The following is a 20,412-nucleotide window of genomic DNA, read 5'->3' as shown; positions in this document are numbered from 1 at the left end:
TGCTTCCAGTCACTGCCTCTGGGATAGTGAGAAAAACCGAGTCTTTCTGAATTCTGAATTTGTAAAGCAACAACTGCAACGTGAATTTTCAAGGGCCATAGCTCAGCGAAGAGTATATGTTATGCATGCATGCATGCATAAAGTCTTATATTCCATCATTCACATTCCCACTGAAAGGCTTCTGCTAGAATAGCGATGAAAGATCTCTGCCTGATGTCTAGGAAAGGGGCTGCCAATCAGGATAAAATGGATTAATGGTGTGAATGATAAAATAGCTCTTTAAAGCCTTAACTGACACATAGTGAAACTGAGTCTCTCTTGTAGACACATTGTCGTCAAAGTCAAGAAAGTTGACGTGATCAAAAAGCAAACATGCTGAAGGAAGTGCCTTTACTGCAATATGTGCAGAGAAGCATGGGGGAGAGGGTCTCCATCCCGGCAGCACATATCCACCAATGACAGAGCATTCACATGATTAAGAAGAGCCCCCTAAATCAGAATTTTTAAAAAAAGACTGGGAACCTTTTATTATGTATTTACAGAAATACTGTAAAGATATGGACTCACTAGCAGGGTTTCATTAAACACTCACAAGTAAGAAAATAAGATCAACGGTTAAGTAAGGACAACATGGAATGAAATTGACTGTAAGATGTAATCATGAAAGAAAATTTGGTATAAAACTGATAAGAAAATACAAGTATTAAGGTGTAAGATTATAAAAATAAGTTAATAAATACTCAGAAGTAGTAAATATTTAAAGAACCAGAAGGGGAAGTTGAGGGAAGTCATGGGGAAGGGGGGATTTCTTTTTCTTTTATATGACAAATGTTATATTGTGTTGTTTGATTGAATATAAAACTGTAAAAATCCAATAAATTATTATTATTATTATTATTATTATTATTATTATTATTTAAAAGAGCCCTCTAAGTCATAATGGAAGGCAAGTCTGCACATAAAGAAGTGCATTAATATTCTCCTCTGCCCAGACATAATGGGCGATATCCAGTGATGCAGAAGTAATTTTCCTCTCCTCCCCCACTGCAGCTCTCCACAGTTTTTAGGTACAGAGATAGGAACGGGAAACACCGCTGCGCAAATGGAAATCTACTCTACCGGCAGATAAACACCACTGGATGCCACCCGGTATATCTTCTTTCATGAGAAATCTATTTCAATGAATTACTAAACAAACCTGTAATAGTCACTGAAACCAATAAAAGAACCTAGAATTGATAAGTTCCCCAACCCCTCCTGCCATAAGCGTACCGATTCTGTTCTATCAAGAGTTTTAAAGTCCTGGGGTTCGTTAAAACAACATCTGCATCTATGCTGAAATAATAGTTGCATCCTTCATTCTGCCGACAGATGTCCCTTGAAAAGGAAGAGACACACAAGGCATTAGCATTGCAAACATGTTCCATTCCAAAGAGATGATAATAGTTTTAAGCATACAGCTGCAGTGTGCATTTAAGAAGTTCCTTTGCTTAATAGCTACCTGAATTGGCAACTCAAATCCTGAAACAAGTCTACTTAAAGCAACTGTTAGTAGTTGAAAGTAATAGGTTTTATGGCTAATAATACAATCTGGGTTTCACTTGATTTATCTATCCACCAGAAGGAAGTTTTTCAAAATATCAGTCTCACTCTTTGCACAGATGTCTTGGATTTTTGAAGGTGATGTTACTACCAATTTGGGGAAATTTGTCCATCTTCTGGAAGATTTGCATAGTGAAATTCTTCTATTTCTCCCAGATTTGGAGAGCTGTATTCCCAATATTTTCAAAACCCCAGATATTTTCTAAATTCACATTCACTGTCATTAACTTGTCCCTTCCTAGTAAATGAAAAAAATCATTCTTAATAACAATGCCATCAATTAATACAACTGTACACCTATTTGTTGAAAATTAAATCTGACAATACAATAGCAATTTACGGATACCTATTTACCATACCTATTCCTGAACGCAAATATAAATTACATATTAATACAACCATTGTCCTCTATGTACAACTCTAATTTCTGATCACAATATTATCCCCCATGTGACAGACAGGTAGGTAAGTGGTAAACATAACCCTAGTTTACTGTTTTACTATTGGACTGGAGCCTCACTCAATAGCTCAGTTGGGAGAGCATGAGACTCTTAATCCCAGAGTCATGGGCTTGAGCCCCAATAGATGACCCTATTGCAGTTAAGGTGTGGATGTTAACAAAATACTGACGTAAATAGTTGGCTGGTTTAATACCAGGGAATTCTGTTGGAAAATAAAATGTGATATTAAATGGCTGTGCTGCACTGTTAAAGTAAATGGCCAATCCAGTGCACATGTATGTGCGCGAGAGACAAAGAGATGTGATACCGGGATCTGATTATAAAAGCTATGGAACATAGATCATTTTGAAGGCTATGAACATTCTCGTTCCCAGAACTTTCATAATTTATAACAGCTGGATCTCCCCCCCCCCCCCCGTGGTGCAACCTTTCAATGAAAGACGAACCAGCTGTATGTTATCATCCCAAACATATGTTGCAGGTCATACAATGATGAGGGAGCTATTCTGTTCAGTGGAAAGGTTGTTTGAGAGTGAAAGCCACATAGAATTTTTTTCCAGGACGCAGCCCCACTCCACAGCAAAAAGACACTCTGTTGAGACCTGGCAGTGTTCACCTGTTAGAATTGCAACTAGCTTCTCACATCCCAGAGGCAAGTGTCTGGGCCTTGGGAGAGGCAGCAAGAATTCACAGGATCAAGGTGTGCAGGGCAGTGAATGCTTGGAAAGAAGAAAACGACAGCTCACAAGCATGATAACAGGTGCCTTACTTATCTGATCAGGGCAGCCCACATAACACTGTTAGAGATGGGTAGAGATTGGAGAGAGTAGTTTGGGGAGGGGGGTTGGTGGTGCGGACCAGTTCTGGACCAGTTTCCCTAGAGCAGGCAACCCCAAACTCAGCCCTCCAGCTGCTTTGGGACTACAACTCCCATCATCCCTAGCTAACAGGACCAGTGGTCAGGGATGATGGGAATTGTAGTCCCAAAACAGCTGGAGGGCCGAGTTTGGGGATGCCTGCCCTAGAGGCGCACAGCTGATGCCTATGTTGTTAGCTTCTTGGTGCCAGATCAAGACAGTTTTATCATCCTGAACTCCTAATAGATGATTTATTTTATACCTGCTGTTTCCCTATTTTTATTGCTAGTCTTTCTGCTTTTTAAAATGTCTTTTACAATTGCTTTATTACTATTACTATTTTGCATTTTGTTTAGTCGTTTAGTCGTGTCCGACTCTTCGTGACCCCATGGACCAGAGCACGCCAGGCACTTCTGTCCTCCACTGCCTCCTGCAGTTTGATCAAACTCATGCTGGTAGCTTCAAGAACACCATCCAACCATCTCATTCTCTGTCGTCCCCTTCTCCTTGTGCCCTCCATCTTTCCCAACATCAGGGTCTTTTCCAGGGAGTCTTCTCTTCTCATGAGGTGGCCAAAGTATTGGAGCCTCAGCTTCAGGATCTGTCCTTCCAGTGAGCACTCAGGGCTGATTTCCTTCAGAATGGAGAGGTTTGATCTTCTTGCAGTCCATGGGACTCTCAAGAGTCTCCTCCAGCACCAGAATTCAAAAGCATCAATTCTTCAGCGATCAGCCTTCTTTATGGTCCAGCTCTCACTTCCATACATCACTACTGGGAAAACCATGGCCTTTACCATACGGACCTTTGTTGGCAAGGTGATGTCTCTGCTTTTTAAGATGTTGTCTAGGTTTGCCATCGCCTTTCTCCCAAGGAGCAGGCGTCTTTTAATTTCGTGACTGCTGTCACCATCTGCAGTGATCATGGAGCCCAAGAAAGTAAAATCTCTCACTGCCTCCATTTCTTCCCCTTCTATTTGCCAGGAGGTGATGGGCCCAGTGGCCATGATCTTCATTTTTTTGATGTTGAGCTTCAGACCATATTTTGCGCTCTCCTCTTTCACCCTCATTAAAAGTTTCTTTAATTCCTCTTCACTTTCTGCCATCAAGGTTGTGTCATCTGCATATCTGAGGTTGTTGATATTTCTTCCAGCAATCTTAATTCCGGCTTGGGATTCATCCAGCCCAGCCTTTCGCATGATGAATTCTGCATATAAGTTAAATAAGCAGGGAGACAATATACAGCCTTGCCGTACTCCTTTCCCAATTTTGAACCAATCAGTTGTTCCATATCCAGTTCTAACTGTAGCTTCTTGTCCCACATAGAGATTTCTCAGGAGACAGATGAGGTGATCAGGCACTCCCATTTCTTTAAGAACTTGGCATAGTTTGCTGTGGTCGACACAGTCAAAGGCTTTTGCATAGTCAATGAAGCAGAAGTAGATGTCTTTCTGGAACTCTCTAGCTTTCTCCATAATCCAGTGCATGTTTGCAATTTGGTCTCTGGTTCCTCTGCCTCTTCTAAATCCAGCTTGCACTTCTGGGAGTTCTCGGTCCACATACTGCTTGAGCCTTCCTTGTAGAATTTTAAGCATAACCTTGCTAGCATGTGAAATGAGTGAAATTGTGCGGTAGTTTGAGCATTCTTTGGCACTGCCTTTCTTTGGGATTGGGATGTAGACTGATCTTCTCCAATCCTCTGGCCACTGCTGAGTTTTCCAAACTTGCTGGCATATTGAGTGTAACACCTTAACAGCATCATCTTTTACAATTTTAAATAGTTCAGCTGGAATACCATCACTTCCACTGGCCTTGTTATTTGCAGTGCTTTCTAAGGCCCATTTGACTTCACTCTCCAGGATGTCTGGCTCAAGGTCAGCAACCCCACTACCTGGGGTGTACGAGACATCCATATCTTTCTGGTATAATTCCTCTGTGTATTCTTGCCACCTCTTCTTGATGTCTTCTGCTTCAGTTAGGTCTTTACCACTTTTGTCCTTTATTATGGTAATCTTTGTACGAAATGTTCCTTTCATATTTCCGATTTTCTTGAACAGATCTCTGGTTCTTCCCATTCTGTTGTTTTCCTCTATTTCTTTGCATTGCTCGTTTAAGAAGGCCTTCTTGTCTCTCCTTGCTATTCTTTGGAAATCTGCATTCAATTTCCTGTATCTTTCACTATCTCCCTTGCATTTTGCTTGCCTTCTCTCCCCCGCTATTTGTAAGGCCTCGTTGGACAGCCACTTTGCTTTCTTGCATTTCTTTTCCATTGGGATGGTTTTAGTTGCTGCCTCCTGTATAATGTTGCGAGCCTCCACCCATAGTTCTTCAGGCACTCTGTCCAGCAAATCTAAATCCTTAAACCTGTTCCTCACTTCCACTGTGTATTCATAAGGGATTTGATTTAGATTGTATCTTACCGGCCCAGTGGTTTTTCCTACTTTCTTCAGTTTAAGCTTGAATTTTGCTATAAGAAGCTGATGATCTGAGCCACAGTCAGCTCCAGGTCTTGTTTTTGCTGACTGTATAGAGCTTCTCCATCTTTGGCTGCAGAGAATATAATCAATCTGATTTCGATGTTGCCCATCTGGTGATGTCCATGTGTAGAGTCGTCTCTTGTGTTGTTGGAAAAGCGTGTTTGTGATGACCAGCTTGTTCTCTTGACAGAACTCTATTAGCCTTTGCCCTGCTTCATTTTGATCTCCAAGGCCAAACTTGCCAGTTGTTCCTTTTATCTCTTGATTCCCTACTTTAGCATTCCAATCCCCTATAATGAGAAGAACATCCTTCTTTGGTGTCACTTCTATAAGGTCTTGTAAGTCTTCATAGAATTGGTCAATTTCAGTTTCTTCAGCACCAGTAGTTGGTGCATAAACTTGGATTACTGTGATGTTAAAAGGTCTGCCTTGGATTCGTATCGAGATCATTCTATCATTTTTGAGACTGCATCCCAGTACAGCTTTCGCCACTCTTTTGTTGACTATGAGGGCCACTCCATTTCTTTTACGGATTTCTTGCCCACAGTAGTAGATATGATAGTCATCCGAACTGAATTCGCCCATTCCCGTCCATTTTAGCTCACTGATGCCCAGGATGTCAATATTTATTCTTGCCATCTCATTTTTGACCACATCCAACTTACCCAGGTTCATGGTTCTTACATTCCAGGTTCCTATGCAATATTTTTCTTTACAGCATTGGACTTTCCTTTCGCTTCCATGCATATCCACAACTGAGCGTCCTTTTGGCTTTGGCCCAGCCGCTTCATCAGCTCTGGATCTACTTGTACTTGTCCTCCGCTCTTACCCAGTAGCATGTTGGACACCTTCCGACCTGAGGGGCTCATCTTCCAGCGTCATAACTTTTATATGCCTGTTGTCTTTGTCCATGGAGTTTTCTTGGCAGGGATACTGGAGTGGCTTGCCGGTTCCTACTCCAGGTGGATCACGTTTGGTCAAAACTCTCCACTATGACCCGTTCATCTTGGGTGCCCTGCTCGGCATAGTTCATAGCTTCTCTGAGTTCTTCAAGCCCCTTCGCCACGGCAAGGCAGTGATCCATGAAGGGGCTATTTTGCATTACTTGAATGTAAATGCTAGATGTTGAATTTTAAAAGAAGTTAGCCAACCTTCTTAAAAAAAAAAAAAACACCTAAAAATAAAATAATGATCTTAACAGAGAAGCCGATGAATAATCTACAACATCTGCTGAGTTTCAACATGAACTATTAGTCTCAGCACTCTAAAAACATATGTTGGAAGTCTCAATGATGGATCATTAAATCTTTGCCAACAAGCAACAGCCCTACAAGAAAGCAGCAGGAATTGCTCATAAACACAATACATTGTTGGGGCCACTGCATCAATGATTTGGTTGTGTGTTCATTTTAATTAGACATCTTCCCGTCTAAATCTACACATTTCATTCCTGTCCATATATAGATCTGAGGAGATAAATCGTTAAAAATAAAATTACATTCCCATGTTCCTGGCATCAGCTTGACTCAGAAATTCTTCAGGCCCCACAATTTGTATCGTTTTGAACATGTGCTTGGCTTTTTCCCAAAACGTCTTGATATGTCTTTCATGGTGAACTTCCTGAAAAAGTAATGAAATAATTAATAAATGAGAAATTGGTAATAGAGTGTAAAAATTAAACATGCAACAAAGCAGTCCAGTACTAGCCTGTGGTATAAATTCTCCATAGAGGTGTAGCAGGTGCCTTCACCATACCTCCACAGAAGGGCATCCTTGACCTACAGACATTTGTTTCAAGGTCCAAAGTAAGGCTAGTTGCATAGACTTGCTTCGGACACTGAAACAGATGCGCACAGATTGGTGGTGGAGCCCCAGGCAGGAATGCCTCCCCTCCCAATACACATGCTTGTTTCCACCAGGGACACCAGAAATCAGGAATAGTAAGAGAAAGAGACCCAGAGGAGAGGAAGATATACCGTATTTTTCCGTGTATAAGACACCCCCTATTTTGGGGGATCCCAAATTAAGAAAACACCCCTCAGCACTACCCATGTATAAGACGAGCCCCAATTTCAAACCTAACTTTTTGGTTAAAAAAAACACCTAGTCTTATACACAGAAAAATATGGTATTTTGTTTAGCAAGCAAAAAAAGAATCAGAAGAGCACACAGCCCAGTGACAGGAAAATAGCATACCTGAAAAAAGAAGGTGCTAGAGGAAATAACATTTTAAAATACTTTGTTTTAGCTGCAACGCGCCTATAACACAACTAGATCTCTGACAAGTGATTTAATATAGTTACTCATTTTTATAATGATGGCGAAAAAATAAGAAGAGCAACAATCATTTCAGAAAGTCAGTCCACCTTTACAGAGTTCCTCTTTAAATATTATTTCGCCTCAAATAAGTTCCACTTTGAACTTGGATGTTAGCACTTACTAAAAATATTATGATAATCAGCAGGAACCGTCACCATAAAAAATAACACTGGAAATTTAGCAGCAGAATAAACAAGCCCAAGATCAGCTACTATTTTAGGTCACTCCTGCTATTTTACAGATGTGTTAACTCCTTAAGCTACAATCCTGTAACAGCTCAACCTGAGTGTATGCCCCACTGAACACAGTGGGAGTAAATCTGAGTAGACATGCATAACATTAAGCTGTTAATGTATTGGATTTTCTTATTCTTAAAAGAAGGTGAGTGGAAACGGAAGGGTGTAGCCAGTTTTTCTTAATTAATGTAGAATATATGATTGTGATCTTTTGCCCATGGCATTACCTTCTATACTATAGAGTGACACTACATATTAAATATTCCCTAACTGGGATTTATTATTCCTAGAGAGGTCTTATCTTTTTACACATCAATCAGAGTAATTAAAAAGTGATTTCCCATTGCTTGTGAAAATTCAGTTTCATTGGATAAGCTCTAAAATCTAGGGGTTTTTTTTGGGGGGGGTGTAAAACTATTTCAGTACCTTCCCTGAACCACTAAATCCATACTAGTTAGCCAGTAAAAAATATGTGAAATTGTGCCAGGCATAAATTTATAAAACTGTTTGTTTTCAGTTTTGTGACTCTATTTGAGTTGCAAGCCTCAGTGTATATATAGAATTGTTTGCATTTGTAAAAATGAATAGCAACAGTTCTCCATAATTCATTATTTGCTGATGAATAAATTGGGATGTAACCTAAGCAAGGTCTTTCATTGGACCAACCTTTTTTTAGGTGTGGCAGCACACAAACATCAATTCCACAGAACACAGGGAATGGTGTTGGACAAGCTGCGGTCAACCCTATGTAAGCATACTGTTGCCGGGTGGATAAACTGCCCCATATTGGGTGCAGGTGCCTGAAGTCATCAGGTGTGAGTATCCAGCCATACACTTGAATGGTGCAGCTGCAGCAACCCATTTCTCTACTTCTCAGCAATTACAGTGGTACCTCGGGTTAAGTACTTAATTTGTTCCGGAGGTCTGTTCTTAACCTTAAACTGTTCTTAACCTGAAGCACCACTTTAGCTAATGGGGCCTCCTGCTGCTGCCGCGCCGCCAGAGCATGATTTCTGTTCTCATCCTGAAGCAAAGTTCTTAACCCGAGGTAATATTTCTGGGTTAGCGGAGTCTGTAACCTGAAGCGTATGTGACCTGAAGCATATGTAACCCGAGGTACCACTGTATAAAGTTAAGAGAATTCTTCTCCCTCTCTATTGCCATGCAGTTGCCACCAGATACCGCATTGTGAACTGCCTCACCAGTCATTGCTTGCTCCCCTCTGAATATTGATTACCCTAAACTTATTCGGACAAAATAAGCAAAAAATGTAAAATACGCCTATTGGATCAGGCCAATGGCCTATCTAGCCTGGCATCCTGTTCTCTCAGTAGATGTCTGAGGGAACCTGCTAGTAGGATCTGAACACAAGATCATTCTCCCCTCCTGTAGTCTCCAACAACTGGTATTCAGAGGCAGTGGCCTGAGCTGTGTATACTTTCTATGAGGAATAGGTGACAGTGAAGTTAAATGGAAGGGATAAGCAAGAGATGAGGAACCTTTTTAACCCATTTGGCAAAGATCCTTGTCTTCTACTGAAAACATTTAGAAATGGACTTCAAAGTGAAGGTCATGCCTTTACCTCCTTCCCATTGGACATCAAGGGTTGAAGAGGTGGGCGTGGTTTATGGGAAATGGCCTCATGGGAAATTAGGCCTGTGGGCCATTGGTTCCCCATCCATGGTATAAAAAGAAGGGGGGCAGCAGAGAGAGAAAGAAAGAGGGAAACTTTCATATCTGAAGGTATACTGGAAAATAAACTGGAGAAAAGCATCTAGAGGCCACACAAGGAACAGTCCAAATAAAATGCTCTTTCACAAGTGAGGAGCTATACCCCCAACACACACCAACATTCCTCCCTTTGATTATACTTATTGATGCCAAAACACAGGAGCTTTAACAGCTGCCCTTAAAAATTATTTGGAGGAGCTATTTAATATTTATTGGTAGATGGTGTAATTCCACCACTTTCAAAAACCAAAAGAACAAGTAGTTTAAGTCATGGTGGCATAGCTGCATGTCTTATAAACAGTACTGAACTGAGGAAGAATGGAGATGTTAACATGCTTTTGATGAAATTTTATTCTGAACATGTGTGCATGTACATACATGTATGTATGTGTATACATATATGTACACACACATTATTGTTCTGTAATAAGAGATCCATTTAAATGTTTAAGAACTTAACTTTGTTGTCAATCTACATAACTAGACCAACTTCATTAACTAATTTACAAATGTAACTGTTCAATTACCACCTAAAGTACTTACATTATTGTGAATGAAGAGGGTAATTTTTTCCTTTGCATAGTCCAGAGTCAACAATCTGTCTAGAAACTTAGGCAGGAAAGGAGTTGGTTGTTCAATGAAAACACCAATTGTTACTGTTGGAATCTCCTTAAAAAAAGTGCACAAAAATAAAAGAAAACCACGAAAAGCTTTTACTTTAAAGTTTAAAACAGTATGAACAATCTTACATTTAACCAAAATGATCCATATTATATATCTTGGGAAATCACCTCCAGTTTTACACAAGTTATAACTCTGAATACACTTTTAATTGCTGTTTTGAGATACTAATAGCTGAAATGAAATGATACAATAAGAATCCATGAAATTCCTCCTGAAATAAGTGAGCAAAATGCTGTCTGAGAAATTAGTAAGTTTTATGCTGCATTCCTATAACCATATTCCTGAAAACAAGCAGATATTCTACCACTGAGCTATGACACTTCTCAGGCTGTATATAAGTGTATTAATGATGTAATCATAATATATAATAACTAAGAGGTAGAGTGTGAAGGATGGGGTGGGAAAACTCACTGAGAATTTGGAACAATGGAAATAGTTTCCTGGAGTTCTAAAGTTCTTATGGGATCAGGTTTTTTCCTGAAGACTATGGTAGCCTGCCAATGTAGCTGACCCAGATGGCATTCAGGAGTTATCTTACCCCTGACACTGATGGAAGAACTGCTGCCAGGAATTACAGTGGACTGCAAACGCATAGCCAATAAGCTTAACAATCCAATTAGCCAGTAAGAATCCTGACGGTTGCATATGTAGTGTAAGATTTGATGATGTCTATGAAATGTCAGCTAGAAGTTGTTTCTCTTTGAGTGAGTGCAAAAAAGCTTTGTCAGCTATTTCCCCCCAAAAATGATACTTTGAATCATAACTAGCTGTCAGTGCCAGGAAAAACATTTCGTATATTATCTGAATCAATGAAGACCAAGAATGTACTGTAACCTGCACAAACATGTGCCAAAAAGACAAAAAAAATATGTTTCTACCGCTGTACCAGACACTTTATATAAACATCTGGAAACTGTGAAGCATTAAGTGATTCAGACCAAAACTAAATATGGGCATGAAGGGCCTGGAAGAAACCTGTGAAGATGAGGGAAAGGTAGGTGGTAGCAGGATGGAAAGGGTTGATAAAGGCAAGGAGGGAGAAGCTGGAGCAACAGTTCAGGTGCACAAGGAGGTAGACAATGCCATGACGATCAATATGTAGCTCAACATTGAAAGAATTCAGCCGCATGCAACAGATACTTACATCAAGTGTGGAGAAGTCTAATAAATCTGTATCACAGGCACCACATCCAGTTTCACGGTTCCAGCCATTAGGGATATAATTTCCAAAGTAATTGAGATTAAGCTACAATTGGGAGGTAGGGGGGGGAAAACAGCCCTAATTAATTCAGCAGTATAATAAAATCTTGTTTCTGTACCTTTCAATTAAAGGCCAGTTCCACAAGGCTCTGCTGTTGTGCTCACTCAACTTAAATGAGTGGAAACCAGGGGTGAAACAGAATGTGATAATTCTACCCTACTGCCACTGTCAACTAATCCTCAGTAGGCTGCTAGTATCCCAGTATCATTAAATAAATAAAAAACTTAGCTGAAACGAAGTCACCGTCACTCACTTTGGTTGGGCCGTTTCCATGGAGAGTGACTGGCAAAGTGTCATACAGTGAATTTCTCGCTCTGGCTCTTCCATCTTCAAATTTCAGGAGCACTTCATCTGCAGCCCACCACAGGAAGTTAAAGATACATCATCTGTAGTTTACTCAAACAAGACTCTCACAGCATTCTTTGCATTTCCCTGAGCATCCATTTTTATTTTTTTTAAAAAAAAGATCTCCATATTTCCTGTCATTTCAGTCTACGATCCACAGGCTGTTAATTTCTACGTTCACTAGGAACATTTCCAGTTGCCAAATAAGAACCACAATATTTTGTTTGTTTGTTTTAAATATCATTATTATTCCTATCCCAAGATCATATTTATGACAATGGGGCCTCCTGCTTCCTCAGAGGAACTGGGTGACTATTTCCCAACACTTGTTGTAAGTCAGGGCCTGTCCAGATACAATCTTTTCCCCTCAGGGCTGTTCTGGAAACAGTGGAGGCAGACTTTCTTCTGCCACCTCTCTCCCTCTCCTTTGCCTACTTCTATTGTGGGGAGAAAAAAGCTGGAATATCTTTCTAGGTTTTATTTTTCTGGGATGAGGAGTGATCCAATGTTCAAATAACTACATGATCTTCCAGTTGGTCAGTCAGTTCTCCCACTGGGAAGCCAATGAAAGACTACATAAGCCAGGGGGCCTGTAACCAATCTCCACTTGATGTTAATTCCATATGAAGTATAAATGTACAGAAAGCCCCTTGGATGTATTGTATTATATAATAGGTAATGCAGAAATGGCAAGGAAGAAATCTGAGAGACATATCCTTCATCACTCAATAGACACTTCAGAATACATACCAACTGCTCCATTGAGAGTCTGGAAAATGTTGCACTTGTGATCCAACGTGATATTAATGCGTTCCTAAAATGTAAGTATATAAAATATGCTAAATGAGGCATTATAAAATCAAATCAAGGGCAGTACAGTGGTACCTCGGGTTAAGTACTTAATTCGTTCTGGAGGTCCGTACTTAACCTGAAACTGTTCTTAACCTGAAGCACCACTTTAGCTAATGGGGCTTCCTGCTGCTGCCATGCCGCCGGAGCACAATTTCTGTTCTCATCCTGAAGCAAAGTTCTTAACCTGAAGCAATATTTCTGGGTTAACGGAGTCTGTAACCTGAAGCGTATGTAACCCGAGGTACCACTCTACAAACAGAATTCTAACCATCTTGACAAATGTAAACTATCTGCAAACATGACTGGATGTTTTCGCTGACAATTCATTTTAATATCCTTAATTCTTATACCAGATGTTTCCCAATCCCTCATATATCTTCATAGTTCAGCGTGTCATACAGATCTGTCCCTCGTCAAGAACATACAATTCATTTAGCCAACGGTTTCTATCATCCTACAAACAAAGGCTTGCTTTCTGTTTTGTAAGCCAAGCAAATTAAGTTCATGACTTCTCAAAGAATGATGAGTCAGCGGTATAGGAGAAGAGCTGCCAATTGACACTAATACATTAACAGCTTGAAATAAAGAAAATTTGGAAATATACCAGGATATATACAGAACAATTTGGGTGACTTCAGATGTTGCTGCTATACATATTGAATTTCTTGTTTGTGCCTTGCTTTGAAAAAAAAGAGAACGAGCAGCAAACCATGTTCTTCAAAGGGACCACTGCAATAGAATTCTCACCCAAAGATCTGCTAAAATCTCCACTAAAATCAATACAACACCCATGTAATACTGGAATTGTGCAGGAGTTTATTTCCTGGATGTCCAAAAGTCCTTAGGCAGCCTACCTCTAATTTAGGCGGATGACAGCATGAAACTAAACACATCAAACCTACAACAAAATGTTACAGTGAGGGGTGTTCTTGTCCAGGTTCCTATTGACCAGGTCCTTTTCTAGAATACTCCCATATGCAACCCCGCCACATAATCTGCCAGCATTCCACCTGGCCACTGAACATGCACAGTCATCATTGGAAAAAAGAATTCCATCCCAATGAAAAATCTTGAAATTTTGGGGTTCCAAAATTTTCCAAAACCCTGCATCCAAACCCTCTTGTTTGTAGATGCCATTTGAGCTAATATAGGATATTTATAGAAGATAGAATCATTCTTTCAAGTGACCTAAACATAGCCAGAATTTTAGCTTGGTTCATCACTCATTTTTCACAATTGTGTGCAAAGCTGATGTACTCTAGGAGTCATAAAAATGATTCATAAAGTGGTTCAACATACCCTCTTTAATTGGTCGATATAGATTTTTGTATAAAAAAGCTGATCGTCATCGTTATCTTGGAGGTTCCATTGTTGCACAATACTGTTTACAGCTGGAGAATATCCAATAAATCCTGAAAGAGACCATAGATTGAACTAACTAAAGACATCACTGTTTCCACTTGAAAATGAGCTGCTTGCACCGAACATCTAACTTCAGGAAGTCCCAGTAGATGAAACTAGATAAAGTTTTCCCATCCATTTATGACCAGATACCTGTCTTAGTACAATTTCCCTGAATCTCTGTGCAAGTAAAATCCTCAGTGATACACTGGGCAATAGATATCAGTTATAATATAGACATGGAAGCATGGGAACAATTGTGGAATATGGATATAAAATTTACAGCACGTAAATGATATAAAAATGATATAACATTGGTATCTAACACTGAGTAACCTAACAAAAATGTATAAATCTAAATCAAACAAGTGTTGGAAATGTGAAGAGAAAGAAGGTTCTTTTTATCATATGTGATGGTCTTGTAGTAAGATTAAAGCATACTGGGAAATGATATATAATGAATTGAAAAGGATGTTCAAAATAACCTTTGAAAAAAACAGAACCTTTCCTTTTGGGAACTATAGAGACAGAACTACCTAAATATATGTATGCTACCATACTATATGTATGCTACTACAGCGGCAAGAATGCTACTTGCCCCAAAATGGAAAGAAGCAGAAGTCCCAAAGGGAAGAATGGATACAAAAATGTATGGAATATGCAGAAATGGCAAAAATTACCGGAAGAATAAGAAATCAAGATAACAAACTTTTAATAAAAGAATGGAAATGGTTTATTGAATATTTATAGATAAATTGCAAACAGATAAAAACATTGGCAGGATTATTGTAATAACCTGTAGTTTCATAAGAGTATCTATTTAAAGTAGATAATCAAATGAGCAAATTAAATGAAGTTGGATATGCAGAAGATATTAAAAAATAAATTGAAGGAACTGCAGAAAGAGAGGGAAGGAAGTCAAACTTTGAAATGTTAAAATGATTGTAAAATTAATGAAATATATAAATTTGAAAATATAAATAAATTAAAAAGAAGAAGAAGAAGTGGTGTGGAATCTGTGGTCTTCCAGGTAATGTTAGGCTCCAACTCCCATAATCTCCAGCCAGCATGTCCCATGGAGTCAGGAGTGATGTGAGTTTTAGTCCAACATGATGTGGAGAGCTTTAAGAATGGCATCAAAGTGTGAGAGTATGTCAGAGTTCATTAGCTGCTAGATAAGTCCTGCCCTGGATAAATAGAAAACATCTAGTTTTCAGTGGGTGGATATCTGGAATATAGAATCACAGAACTGTAGAGCTGGAAGGGACCACGGGGATAATCTAGTCCAACTTCCTGCAATGCAGGAATCTTTTTGCCCAATGTGGGACTCAAACTCATGACCTGGAGTCTCATGCTCTACCAACTGAACTCTGGGCTGGCCACCTGCCACAGACTCTCCAGAAGCAGAAGGAACACCATCAGCACTAAAGAATATGTTTTGTCAACTGTTTTTGAAGTTTCATTATGATCAAGCATTAAATAAATATTGTGAAATAAATCAAACAGTTTTTATGAAACTACCTACCTCCTGCATTAAGGTACCGTTTTCCACTGCGAACAACAGGGTACTTGTCTGCTAGTCGTTTATCAGGCCATATCAATCCATCTGCTGCAAACACTACCTTGTGATTAGCTTGTTGGAACTTCTTTAACAACTCTTCAGGTCCCCCAGCAAATATAACATCATAGCTGAAGTTTGGAGGGATAAAAAGATGAGCATTAAGGGCATTTCTAGGCTTAACATAGACATTCAAAAGAGGAGTGAGTGAGTATGTATACACACATACACACACACACACACACACACACACACACACACGTTGAGAGAGAGAGAGAGAGAGAGAGAGAGAGAGAGAGACTTAGAATAAATCTCATTTTCAAAAAGTTATTTCATGTGCATATTTTATTATTTAGAAAAGATGATGCATGCAACCTCAAAGAGATGCATACAATTCATTTACTCCGAAAATCTGGCTAATTGTCACCATACCATTCACTTGGGCTGCATTCATACTGCAGTTTATTCCATTTTCTTGACATGTTATTTTGTGCATTATATTTGAGCTTTTCACACAACATAAAATGTACTTCCAGAAAACTAATTTTCTTGTCATGTATCACTTCCCAGAATACCCTCACTAGATGCCCTTTTTTCAGTTCTTCCTTTCACCACCACACAACAAAACCAGTTTGCTTCGACTTACATAGGGCACACTGAAGTATGCAAATCTAGTTTCCTGCAGTGAGCACAGATGAGCCTCCACAAGAAGCAACATATTGGGATATAAATAATAAAATTATTATTATTACTACTACCTATACACTACACCAGGAATAGCCAATGTGGTGCTCTCTCTCTCTCAATCCTTGCCAGCTTCACCAATAGACAGGGTCCTTGGAAGTTGTAGCACAACAACATGTGGAGAACACCAGCTGTTTGTCTATGCCCTAAAAAGTAACAGCCAACTATTACCTCAGTCCTTTAGATGAGGTTTAGGGCAACCACAGGGACAGCCAGAAAGAACCAATTAGAAGCCATTTTTCTTCTTCCAAGTTTGTTTTAAATTAAGTGAGGTTTGTACTCTAGAAACTGGTTTGTATTCAAAAGATATGGTGAAGTGGAAAAAGAAAAATAGGCCAAATTATCTGCGTTCTCCACACCTGTACTTGACATAGTAGAAGTCCTAAGAAACATTTGTGGTCTTGTCTCAGAAACAGTAAGGTTTTTTTATTATTATTATTTTAAAACATTCGTTTTCTTGTAAGAATGCCTGGTAAATCTAGAAGACAGCAATAGGCATCTGCAACAAATTTAGGAGAGCCATCCCTGTGTGCCTCTTTCCAAATTTTATGAAGGAACTTTTAAGAACAGATAAGCAAAATCATTCTAGCAGAATGTTCTTTCACAGTCATTTTAACCTTAGGAGTCAGCATAACGGTCATTAATGTGATTAAGCTTAGCCCCAAACTTTTCCATCCATTTAACGATATTGTTTTGTTTTTACATATTTGTCTTAAATGCAGGAGTGGGAAAGCATTATTTTCTGTTGAGGGCAGCATCTCCTTTGTGCTAAGGCAATGTGGCCCTCAACAGAAAAGGCCAAAGCCAGTAGCGGGTGAGGCCAGAGTCGGAAGTGGGCTGGTCCACTCTTTCTCCTTCTCTGCCCCCTGCCACTTCCCTCCATTTTCTTTCTAACAGCCACTTCTCTCCCTTCCTTGTCTCACTCCCTCCCACTCTTCCACCTTGCCTGTCAAGGAAAGGACAAATTATTCTGGTCAGAGGTTGAAACTAATCACTTGCAGAGAGCTATTGAAATTATGCAAAGCCTCAGGACTTCAGGTTCCCCACCCCTGTCTTAAAGCTATAGCTGCTAGGTTGATTTTAATAATACTTATTTATCACTGAAGAGAAATGAATTTCACTCTTCACCTTTGTAGGAAGAGGATCTCCACTTAATGAGAGTGAATACCCCCACAGTAATGGTTGTTGTTAAATAATCTTCTTTGATCTTTCCCTGAACTTCTCACTTTCACCTATTTTCTTCTTCTTTGGCGATCACATGTAGCCAAGTTAGATTGTCTTCCATAAACACGGTTTTAACAGTGAGTCCACAAGTGACTGTGGAGGCTGATTCTGGATCCACACCTCCTTCCACAGTGGGGACATAGATTTCAGGACGGGAGTTGATCATGGTGAAGGTTTGCCAAACGTGCCTTTCTCTTAGCTCGTTTCGTTCCTGCTCTCATGTCAGTTTTGTACACAAATGGGGTGCCTGAAAGGGGCAAGTGCAGGCTTCCTCAACCTCGGCCCTCCAGATGTTTTTGGCCTACAACTCCCATGATCCCTAGCTAGCAGACCCAGTGGTCAGGGATGATGGGAACTGTAGTCCCAAAATATCTGGAGGGCCGAGGTTGAGGAAGCCTGGGCTAGTGTTTGGGTTTTTGTTTTGTTTTTTGTATCCGATTGCTTGCTCTTTAAGTGCCTGCATAAAATACCACAGCCTTGTGAGTGATTACAAATTCCCAAATATGTCTGCTCTATCATGGTTGTACTTTTACACACCAGTTCCAAACATCAGTGATAATATTCACAGCTGGCAATACCAGTTCACAAACAGTTTTTCAGAGACTGAGGCTCGCTGCTGATTCCTCTGCAGAAATAGTTTTCTGCTGAATGTTGTACCGCATGATATCACAAACTATGATATTTTTGCTGCTGCTGCTGAGATTTTACAACTAACTGGAGACATATATTTGAGAAGCAATGTTTTAGCAGTGCAGCATTCAGTATATACAAAGCATTACTATGGTCCTTTGACAAGGACTGATACCAATACAAAAGGGCAGCAGAGTGCAAAATGGGCTGCTTTCATTAAGGTGGTTTATAACAATCACTTGTTGTGTTCTTCCTTTGCCAACGCATGTTCCCTGGAAGAAAACCGATATAGGCTTTGGCATGCCAACTTTCAGTAGAACAAGGTTATTATAGACGCTACCGCAGGTCTTAAGACACAGGGCTCTGTCACAACACACACGGTTAGCAAAAAGAAACCCTTGCTTTCTGTATAAAACCATGAAAAGGGCTAACAATGAATGAGCCCCTGTTGGAATCATTGCACTGCAAATTCATTAACTCAAGGAGGCCTTTGTCTAGGAACTGGAGCAATTATTGACTTGATTCCACTCAGGCAAATCTCTATTCTGCCATCAACATGCCCTTTTCAGCCAATGTCTACCTTCTTTGCAAACACAGTTAATAAAACTCACTAGTCAATAAAACACAGACTACTTGCCTCTCTGAAAGTTACTTAGCTCAGTCATTACATCCAGTGCTGCTGGATTACATGTTCAGCTGCACCTATTTTAATGGCCTTTGGAAAGCTTAAGAGAACAGAATTGCTCTTTTGGATTTCAATAACACTGTTTTACAGCTTGGTGTTACATGTTCGCATCTGCACTCTCTTATTACAGGGTCCCCCTCCCCCCAAAAATAAGTTTCGTTCCAGGTTGTCTCTAGTTCTCCCTATACAGCACTTCAAATATTTTCTGGACACACGGATCCATTACCAGGGAATAAAGAAGACTTATGCCTCCTTTCATTTTCCTCTCCCCGACCACAAGCTTGCCAAAGTGTATTCCCCTGCATCTGGTAATTCAGCAGTCCAAGATCTTGGCTGCCTCTATCCTTCCCCTCCTTGACTCCCCAGCTCCCTTTCTCCTCCAGTCTCTCTCCAGAGAGCGACTACCACAAACGCATAAGCTGTAGAGGTCCTTGTCATTTGGCAGTTTTAAACCACATGAGGGGAAGAAAAAGAATGCCTTGTTCTTTTCGTTTTTTGCAGTCATGAATATGCACTCAAACAGGTTTCCTCTCTACTAAACTTTCAAACGTAATCTGTTCCAGAAGACCATTCGACTTCTGAAACATTTGAAAACCGAGGCACAAAGGGCAGTCTGCAAATTTACAGAGAAAATTGAGAAAAATACAATGCCCATTCGACTTCCAAGACGCATTCGAAAACGGAAACATTTACTTCTGGGTTTTTGGTGTTCGAGTTCTGAAATGTTTGTCAACGGAGACTTTAGAAAACTGAGGTACCACTGTACAATATTCTTCATTTTATGTTCTGCTTGTCATCTTCTCCACAACCCTATATTTTTTTGCTGCTGCCACACCTTGGTTTCCTCCATCATCAGCCTGGTGCTTGCCAGATGTTTTGCACTGTAACTCCCATCAGCCCCAGTCAGCATGGCCACTGGTTACAGACCATGAGAGTTGGAAACCAAAACATCTGAAGGACACAAGGTGTGCTTTCCTTTTTTGCTTTCTTCTATATAGACTTCCCAGACAGCTAGTGCAACAGAGGTAAGAGAAGGAAGCCTCATCCATGGGGCCAACTCAGCCTAGGGAGAGAAGACCTATACTTTCTAGGACAGCAACTAGAAGTGCTGGCAATGTTTGTGGAATCCCTAACCAGCCCTGATGGTAGAGAAGGAGCCAGGAAGCATTTCTCCAGGAAATGGGACATTCTAGGCATCACAAAGGAAAACAATACCTCTTCAATGGGGCTTTCCCAAGAACAGGAGTGGAGGACTGAACAAGAAAAGGATTTGAAATGAGCATGTCACATTATGTTTAAAGACAGGTTATGTGAAAAACAGCAGGCACAGGATCATGGTCTGGCTGCGT

At 40.0% G+C, this 20,412-nt stretch overlaps 1 protein-coding gene across 2 annotated transcripts in view; it reads right to left on the bottom strand.

The window, feature by feature from the left end:
• Positions 1 to 20,412, bottom strand: part of PLOD2 (procollagen-lysine,2-oxoglutarate 5-dioxygenase 2) — a 63,603-nt gene that overhangs the window by 13,364 nt on the left and 29,827 nt on the right. For both annotated transcript variants that reach the window (XM_081007934.1, XM_081007935.1), the window contains exons 4-11: positions 15,748 to 15,911; positions 14,121 to 14,233; positions 12,720 to 12,783; positions 11,878 to 11,975; positions 11,508 to 11,609; positions 10,223 to 10,348; positions 6,892 to 7,013; positions 1,273 to 1,377 (exon numbers count right to left, since the gene is read on the bottom strand). In XM_081007934.1, the coding sequence (XP_080864060.1) occupies positions 1,273 to 1,377; positions 6,892 to 7,013; positions 10,223 to 10,348; positions 11,508 to 11,609; positions 11,878 to 11,975; positions 12,720 to 12,783; positions 14,121 to 14,233; positions 15,748 to 15,911 (894 nt within the window). The remainder of the gene's footprint in view (positions 1 to 1,272; positions 1,378 to 6,891; positions 7,014 to 10,222; positions 10,349 to 11,507; positions 11,610 to 11,877; positions 11,976 to 12,719; positions 12,784 to 14,120; positions 14,234 to 15,747; positions 15,912 to 20,412) is intronic.

This window comes from Podarcis pityusensis (assembly GCF_964106645.2).
Source record: "Podarcis pityusensis genome assembly, chromosome: 5".
Lineage (NCBI taxonomy): Eukaryota > Metazoa > Chordata > Lepidosauria > Squamata > Lacertidae > Podarcis > Podarcis pityusensis.
Note: the sequence above shows the minus strand (reverse complement) of the source record. Positions and strands in the feature narration are given on the sequence as shown.